At 36.8% G+C, this 9,354-nt stretch overlaps 1 protein-coding gene across 1 annotated transcript in view; it reads right to left on the bottom strand.

The window, feature by feature from the left end:
- Positions 1-1,986: 1,986 nt before the first annotated feature.
- Positions 1,987-9,354, bottom strand: part of ERICH6B (glutamate rich 6B) — a 192,822-nt gene continuing 185,454 nt past the window's right edge. The window contains exons 14-15 of the mRNA XM_075198034.1: positions 4,269-4,497; positions 1,987-3,587 (exon numbers count right to left, since the gene is read on the bottom strand). Coding sequence (XP_075054135.1) covers positions 3,186-3,587; positions 4,269-4,497 — 631 coding nt within the window. The 3' untranslated portion in view covers positions 1,987-3,185. The remainder of the gene's footprint in view (positions 3,588-4,268; positions 4,498-9,354) is intronic.

Below are 9,354 nucleotides of genomic sequence, written 5' to 3'. Positions count from 1 at the left end.
TATTCAGATTTTTACCTCAAAGTCCCACACTATTTACCGTATTGCCAGCAGTGAGGGGCCTACATTTTCTGTTCTTGACATATATCTGAAGTATAATTGCATTTAGCTGTTGCTGTCCAGATGTCGGAGAGCTATATTTACATTTATATTAAGTAATACAGTAATGGGCTCAGACAAACTCATTAAATCCTTGCCTTCATAGAGTGTGAAGGAGATTCCAGGGAGTGTATCTTTACAGAACACGTGCCAGAAACCATTAGTGGTTTCACAGTGGATTGTTATCCCTAGAACACAATGATGATAAAATCACATACTTATGAAATTTACTTTAAATTAAGTAGTATTTTCATGCAGCAAATTTTGTGGTAAAAATGCTAATTATGCATACACAAAATTCATTTTAAAATGTATGTAGTGTGAGTAGTTTATTTTCAGGTGTAAATGCTTACTGTCAACTAAAGCCAGCCGTGCCTTCAACGTGCATATATTATGGAATAGTGAGACCACAATCAGGATAACTTTACTACCTAGTGGGTAGGGTCACCATATTGCTGAAGCCAAGGAACAGGACACAAAGTCACCTTAGCGTCTAATTTTGTGATGGCATGTTCCCGTTGACCATTCAGAGACAATGGAAACAAGTACAAATATAACATTTTTAGAATGCATTCATTTTTTGCAGAGCTTAATCCAGGCTGTAACACTGACACCTCTAAGATGAAGCGCGCAATGTATTTCTGGCAATTTGCCACAAAGCAAAAGCGGGACTGGAGAACTTAACCACAAAGCAGGTGTATGTAAGGAGCTTGTGGGGAGGTCTGATGGGCATTTGGGGAGCATGTGGGGAGGTCTGATGGGCATTTGGGGAGCATGTGGGGAGGTGTGATGGTCTGATGTGTTTTTCACTATGAAATTAAATGTTAAATAACTTTTTTTGTGCTTATGACGTGGCTGGGTGTATCTGGGTGTAACTATACCCAGGGCTGCCACCAGAAATTGCGGGTCCCGGTACAAATGTAACAGGCAGGGCCCCCCTCCTACATTTGCCTCCCCCCACGCCATTCTCTACAGTCAACCCCATTCCCGGTTCCACCTAACCCCTGCAGTAGTTTACCTACCTCTCTGCATCCTCTTGCTGTCTCCTTTCTACTCCCCTCTATTGACAGTGCTATGATGTAATTATTACATGATGTCAGCGATGCTACAGGGAGTCTGTCTACCTTTATGTCGCTCTCTGGGAGCCGGGCACCTGGGTGGCTGCGGCTGGAGCAAATGGAGACAGCTGTGGGGCCCCAGACATCTTGGGAGTGGAGGCAGACATGCTGCCTATAAGGGGGCCCGCTGCACATCCTTAATTACATGCAGAGGTCTCTCCCCACACCAACTCTCACATCTCAGGAGAAGCTGCTGCCTAGAAATGGCGCCCACTACCTCCCTTAGTTCACTGTGAAGGCCCCCTCTCCTAATAAATTTGTTTGGGCCCGAGGCTGGTGGGGCCCTACTCTGCTGCTGGGCCCCATAATGCAGTACTCCCTGTTCTCTCCTGATGGCAGACCTGACTACACCTGATGTAAACTTAGTGTATATGCTACTGGTGCAGAGCTGGGCGCATGCTACATCCGTATCACTTAGCATATTGGTGTAAATACAATATTAGTTTTTTTTATACAAGGCTTTTCAGAGCTTAATTGTTTGTGCACATAGAGGGCCAACTCTGCTTCAGCCTCATTGTTTTTAATGTTTGCCTTCAAAAGGCGTTTATGATTTATTATCTTAAAAAGGGTTAATTATGTAGGTTTGAAATAGATTTATCTTAAACTGGAATACAATATTTAAAAGTCTCTTTAATCTACTCGCTGTAATATCAACCGTGATTCACAGACTAGTGTCGTAGGAAAAACAATGGACAAGTTTTCTGATTAAATGTACAAAACAATATTTTTCATTCTAAATGTATTCATGGCAAAAAAATATGCTGGGCCGGAGGTTATGATGTACTGCGATGTGTGTGATATGAATGCAAACAAATGTTTTCAAAGGCATAAAAACAGCTACTTACTGATAATGAGGGAAACTATCTTAAAGACATAATGACTGTGCTGGTTCCAAAATAAATATATTTATTTTGTTACTTTTTTATCTTATACTGTTATAAAATGAAATGTTTGTCCTGATCACTTACACAGTTTACTACTGCTGTGTTTCCACCACAAGTTGTAAACCAAGGCACTGCGTTCTCTCAAAGGATTGTAAACATATTTAATACAAAACCCAATTCAAGCCTTCAATCAACTTCACAACCCATATATCAGGTTTTAATAAAGTATTTCCAATTGCCATTTTTTGTTGTCTAAAATTGAGTATTCTATTCTAAACAGATAATACTACATAGATATTAACTAATTAACTGTAATTATAAACTGCGAACATAAAATGTTACATAAACTGAAGACTGATGCACAAAACATATTAAATTTAAAACATACCGGTAATTGATGAGATAACAAAATAGGTTTGTTACCTATGTCACGGCTGCCCCCCTTTTAAGAAGTGACCAGCAACTATGAAACTGTTTACCTGGCATAACTGTTTTATTATCATTTTATCTCTGTGTTATATAATTTACGCATTCATATACCTTTTATATAGTAATGATGCATTTTCTGACCTTCCGTCTAAAAATAAAAATGGTAAGTTTAACCTCAAACATCACTTGCTACATTCAGTGCACCAACAAGTCAGCACATTTGCAGTAATTGCGTTTGCCATGCTGCAGATTTGTTGCATAGCAACCAATCACATGACCAAGATCGTGTCATCTACCGTGATTTAACACTAACACTTATCACATATGGTCAGATCCAGCAGATTACTGATAACTGACCAGCTAAACTAGTATAATATAACCAAATCACCATGGTATTGCCATCTTAATAAGACAATAAAGTATACAACACTCTGTAGTTTAGTTACTGCTGTATACTAACTACTCTAACCATAAATATAGTAAAGGAAACGTTCTGTTCTTGGTTTTCACAACACATGCCCTGAATGCCTGTCTGTACACGTTAAACTTACTGATGATATATTATCACTGGGCACTAAATCAATATCAGACTAATAGGATAATTGTTCATACTGAGAAATACACCTTTTATGTCTATTTGCATGTTGGTGTTCCACTATTACTTTTGCAATTTGATTTTCTGCTTTTTACTGCCATTCGTTGTTCCTTTCTTCTTATTCGGGACATTAAGTGAAACAGTTTTTGATGTCAATTTCCCATTCGGATGAGGATGACGCTTCTTCTTCACAGTGATAATATTTTCTTGCGTTGACTCTGTTTTCAGCACATTAGAACAGTTTATTTGTTTGCTTGCAAGTTTGTTAATGTAGTTTAATGACTTTTGTAGCTGACAAATATACTCTTGTATTGTCTCAATTGTGCTTTGAGGACTATTTGAGATCCTCACCAAGCTCCTCACGTTTTTTAAAAGACTGTAGATTTGAATTTTTTTTGAACAAAGGTAGCATTCCGTCTCACCAATCCTTGACTTCAGTTGGAAGATATTCTTCGGATATTTCAACTACAATCATAAGTAAACAACACAATAAGTATACAGCAATACAGTAGCTGTAATAATACTTTGAGAGTTTAATTACAAGGATACAGGAACAGTTCAGAAGGTAAAGATTGAAATTAAATATTTTGATAAATAATTAATGTTCACTGAGCAAAAATGCCCCCATTATAGATGCTTGTATCCCTCAGAAATCCTACCCTGGTCTTCCTACCAGTAGTTTGATAAACACTGCATGCAGTGTCTGTATGTGTGGGGTATTTATTCCACAGGAAGTTACCTCTATGCTGAATTTGTTTTTGTGTTGTCATTTACATAATTTTATAGGGATATAGGTTATAAATACAGGTTACAAATGCATATATGTACCTTTAAACATATTTGTTATAACTTTAAGCATACAACTGAAACCTAACTTTATCATTTGCAATAGTAGTCAGGTTTACTGCTTTATTATATGTTTTTGGAGCTGTTTGTTCATCAATAAAGTGATTAGCAAAACCACCAGCCACCCACAGCTTTCTATGTTGGCGATCAGTGCACTCCATAAGCTTGCTATAAACCTATCTTATGGCAAACTGCCATGTTAACCAACCTTAATCCTGTATGGTAAAATTATCCTTAATGAATTTTACTAAGGCAAATCAAACCCATAACATTCACTTCTGAACTTGTAAAATGACTTACCAAAAGTTTAGACCCGACATTGAACGTAACTTTCTCCTTCTCCTTCGTGAATGACAGATAGATTTCATCTTGGGTTAACATTTTTACTTCAATGTTGAGGTTGAGCTTCAGTGTGATGGATTGAAAGGGGGGAGCATGCACATGCCGGCTGAAATCCCACCAGGTCCATTGTTTCTTCCATATCCCCTTCTCATCAAAGTAAGAGCCACCGCAAGGATCCAGCACAGTCCTATGCACAGATATTACATGTCAACATAAGACAGTAATGAAAATCAGAAGTTTGGTAACAATAGTTCATGTTGTCCAAATGCCACTTTGCCAGCAGTTCTAAGACTCAGTTTGTAGGAATCAGGAAACTTACCACTTTGTCATGGAGATTCTTGAAATAATTAAATACATCCTTTCTCCTTGATGCCAAAAGTTAAAAGATACCCGAAGCTAAACCCGAACCACTAATTTGGTAATGATAGGTAAGTAGACATTCTAAGGTTATGGGAATTCCTCCATGTTACTCCTCCGTTTAAGCTGTATTCAATTTAACTGACATCGAACTGTCAAAGATTCCAGCTCACAAAGAACTTTAAACAGGGATAACTGATTATTATGAGAACCGTAAGGGCCATTTGCATGATTACATGGGGCAACGCAGGATGACTGCTTGATGGAGCTGAAATGCAGCTTGCATTTTTTTAATCAATGCTCCATTAAATATTGCCCCTGTAGTGCCACAAGTGGCTATATGAATAGTACTTGGAATCCTCATGTGGATTAATAATCCCTTTTCAAACTTTCTTGTGAGCTGTGTTCTGTTCAAAGGCAGTTGATTGGAACTCAACTGAAGAGGAAGCACAATGTGGGCTGAACATCCATGTCAAAGTACTCTGTGAGGGAACCAAGTCCTCTGGGCTTTGCTGTTACTATACTCACACAGGTATACTCTGTGCCTCTCTACTTACTATTATCCATAATAGGCTAAAACATTATAATTTTATTAATTATTGTCACCCTCACTAAGAAATGTATTTCAATTAGATGTTTGTATAGTCATTCCCTATTCAATTGAACATTTTTATATCCATTCTCTATTCTCTTCAAACAGGATAATTACCTACCTTTTTAATAATGTGTGCTGATTCATTCAGCGAAATATGCAAAACAACCATATAACATTTATTCTAGAGTAAGACTAATGTTTTATTGTGGCATTAACTACATGACCCCCACATTTTACTTCGCATCCAGAGAGAGGAAAGTGGTGGCAATGTAATGTTATAGAACATGCGGTGCAAAGAACAACAACAATCCTTAAGTTGATGCAACATTTCCATTCCTCCTCTTATATACGCCCCAATATGATTTATATATTGAACTGTGAGCATAATATTTGACTTATATTATAACAACATTAAATACTGATAACATTCTCAATGTTTATTGTATGTTCATAATCCTATTATGTATAATTTTGACATTTATTGACCTCCCCATAGTCAGGGGAGTTCTCTAAAAGCCGAGAAGCAGGTAAATAGTATGTTTTTGTTGTTTTTAGAATGTGGGTTTAATTTACCACTTGTGACAGGAGTAGGTTAATTAATGAAACATTTATAAAAGTTAATTTAAGCTTATATCTGTAACATAATAATTTAATGAATTCACTATATTTTATCTCACAAGTGCTTATAAGGAAATCACAGATATCCATACATATACACATGCATTTTCTCTTTTTAAAATACTGCATGTATAAGAAAATTGTATTGTAAGTTTTTTCAGTGTCTTCTTAATGTTTTTCATATGTAATATTGGGAATCTATGGAATGTATAAGCAATATATCTTTATAAAGTAATATGGATGTAATGTTCATAATACATACTGTTCACAATTTATGCTTAGAGTACTACTGCCATATACTGTCTGACGTTAGTATTGCATCCTAATTATATCTTATGAAACTTAGGAGTCTATTTAAAGACTAGAAATTGAAGAGTTCATTGGAATCTCTCTGTTGATTAAATAAACATTGTGCCTGTCTCCTCAATTTGAAGACTGGAAATTATGTGTATCCCACATTCTGGCTAGGATTTTGGATCTGATATTCTTAAACTTATTCAATAAATCATTGTTTTTGTGTCAACCTTATTAGGTGAAAAAATTAATGTTGTTGTACAACTCTCTGTTAGTTTACCATACATTCTTTGAAGATTGTAATCTTAGTAATTTGTTACATCACCAATTTAAAAACACATTTCCTACACTTTCTGTTGTCTTAACTTTCATAGCATTCACTCCATATGTCTTTAACCCTTATTTTTATATATTTATTGCACAACTGTAATTACTTTTTCTAATGTTCATAGTTGTTATCTCCTATTTAGTGTTATATTGTATGTTTTCAGATTCTGTCATGAGTAATATGTATTTTCATGTATGTTTATTCACATAAAATAAAGAATAAGCTCTGATTTATATTTTTGAGAGGGATATGCTTTCCTTTTGTATAAATTTTCTATAAATTTTCTAAATAAGCAGTATAGGGTACAGAATTTAAGTGTCAATATGTGCAATGGTCCTGTCTAAGACAGCTATATGGTAGATGGGCGCTGTATCCAACAGATAAATATTGGATCAATAATAATGTGATCACTAATACATTTATATAACATTTATTGATAAGCAATCAATCTCCTTGTATAAACAATACACATCTAAGGGACAATGCTGACTACACGCCCACACCGAAAACACGGATAAACATAAAACAATTAAAATGGAGCAATATGAATGGCACAGTATAAATGGGCTCTAGCATACAGTGCCAGCAAAAGATTACAATGGTAGCTATCATTCACACTGTGGTCCGGACCACACCATTGAGGCCAAAAAAGCAGATAATACTGTATATCATAGTGGTTTACATAAAAAATATAGGGTATATAAACACTCCCGGACTGTGTCAGGGATAAATTAACAGAGTTAACTCCTAGCTGTTAGAGAAACTTCTCGCCCATACATAAGTGCATATGGAGGCTCTTAAATGCCTAATTATTAGAGCACTAACAATTATGCTGACAAAGCCAGTTAAAGTCCCGAATCGGTAAGCGCACACAGGTATATACGCTAATTCCCAGTTGGAAATACAATTGAACAAACAAGTTGAACCACCGATGGGATTATAGATCTCAGTTTATCGTGATCCTGTTAGCGTATTTTTGTTAATGAGCCTTATTCAATGCAATTGATGAATCCTGATTTCAACGGCACTTGAAAGCATATATTCATCCACCTTCAAGTGGAACCATTCAAATTTGGCTTATAAGTGGCCAGCGGGACATAAGCAAACCCGACGAATAGACAACTGCAGATAATAGTGCTGCTTAGCGTGTAATAACTTAGCTTTGTTGATCGTACATAGATGATACACAGCAGTTGTTAGTTATATGTAGGTCCCGAGAAGATAATCCAAACAGTCTCTTGAACATTACCCCGGGGTAAGGAGGGCGGAGTCAGATAGTCAGCTGATATGAGAAATCACCAATCCTGACGCGTTTTTCCGTAAATGAGAAGGTTTCATCAGAGGAATAATGCTATTGCATTTGTCACATACTATTTAAAGCCGATCAACGAATCACGTGACAATGTTCGGCCAATCCAAATGGGATTCCAATCATCCACTTGTTTCGAAACTGTGGAACAAAGTGGCCTGGTCTGACGAATCAAGTTTTCTTTTACATCATGTGGACGGCCGGGTGTGTGTGTGTGTCGTTTACCTGGGGAGGAGATGGCACCAGGATGCACTGTAGGAAGAAGGCAAGCTGGCAGAGGCAATGGGAAACCTTGAGTTTTGGCATTCTTGTAGATGTTACTTTGACACATACCATCTACCTAAACATTGTTGCAGACCAAGTACAACCCTTCATGACAACGGCATTCCCTGATGGCAGTGGCCTCTTTCTGCATCTGTGGGATGTGCTGGAAAAAAGTCAGAGCCATGGAGGTCCCACCTTGCAACTTACAGGACTTAAAGGATCTGCTGCTAATGTCTTGATGTCAGATACAAAGGTGGCACCTGCCTACACAATATTAGACAGGTGGTTTTAATCTTGTGGCTGATCGGTGTATATATACCTATATATTTATTTGTTATATATACCTAACAGATACATTCAGAGTAATAATCTCAAAACCAGGGACTTAGGGAGGGATCAGCAGCAAGAATCTAAGATAAATCCATCTATTTATACTTGCTCCCTCCTGTCTGCAGCATGAGCCACACAGACCGGGCAATCGCTGGCTCATCTGCGGCATGAACTTACATGGCCTCATTACCCCACTAATTCCAATAGCACAGTGGGACAGCACCCTTCACATGTGAATGCTCTCCTGAATCAGCCCAGCACTTAAGATAAAGTAATAATAAACTGGTTTTGGAACAAATTACAAATATTTTTTAAGTGAACATATTGATATTTTAGACATATTGCTCACATGTCTCAACCACAAAACATGACAAATGCAGGTTGGGAAAATATAAACCATTTTACTGCTGAAGGGACTTCAGTTCTATGTCTGGATTATTTCTTTCATTAAAAACCCACAACTTTATTGTTTTTCTATTATATGGGGCATAACAGCACATACTTGTAGTAATCTGCTGCAGCTGATGTATCACATAAATTCCTAGCAGCAATGGGTTAAATACTGAACATACAGAAGTATTGTTAATTTGACATGGCCAAGCAGTCACAGAAGACTCCTGTATAATGGAGGAATAAAAGTTGGCATCCGTATCATTATCAATGCAAGGGAGGCTTCCTTATCTAGACAGGGTCAAGCTGAGATAAATATGTTTTGCAGTTCCCATTCTTGGCAGTGTTTAGGCTGTGATTCCTATTAGGAAATCTATTAGCAGTGGACGCATAGATAGGAAACATCACAAAACTGGTATATATATAAATGTATATATAAATAAATATATGGATCCAATTTAACAATGTAATTGGCTTCTCTTGAAAGATTCAATTACCTTGAAATTACCCATTCATTTAAAAAACTTCGAGAAAAATGCTATTCTTATCACACATTAAG

Source organism: Mixophyes fleayi, chromosome 2 (assembly GCF_038048845.1).
Source record: "Mixophyes fleayi isolate aMixFle1 chromosome 2, aMixFle1.hap1, whole genome shotgun sequence".
NCBI lineage: Eukaryota > Metazoa > Chordata > Amphibia > Anura > Limnodynastidae > Mixophyes > Mixophyes fleayi.
This window is presented reverse-complemented; position numbering and strand designations above follow the sequence as displayed.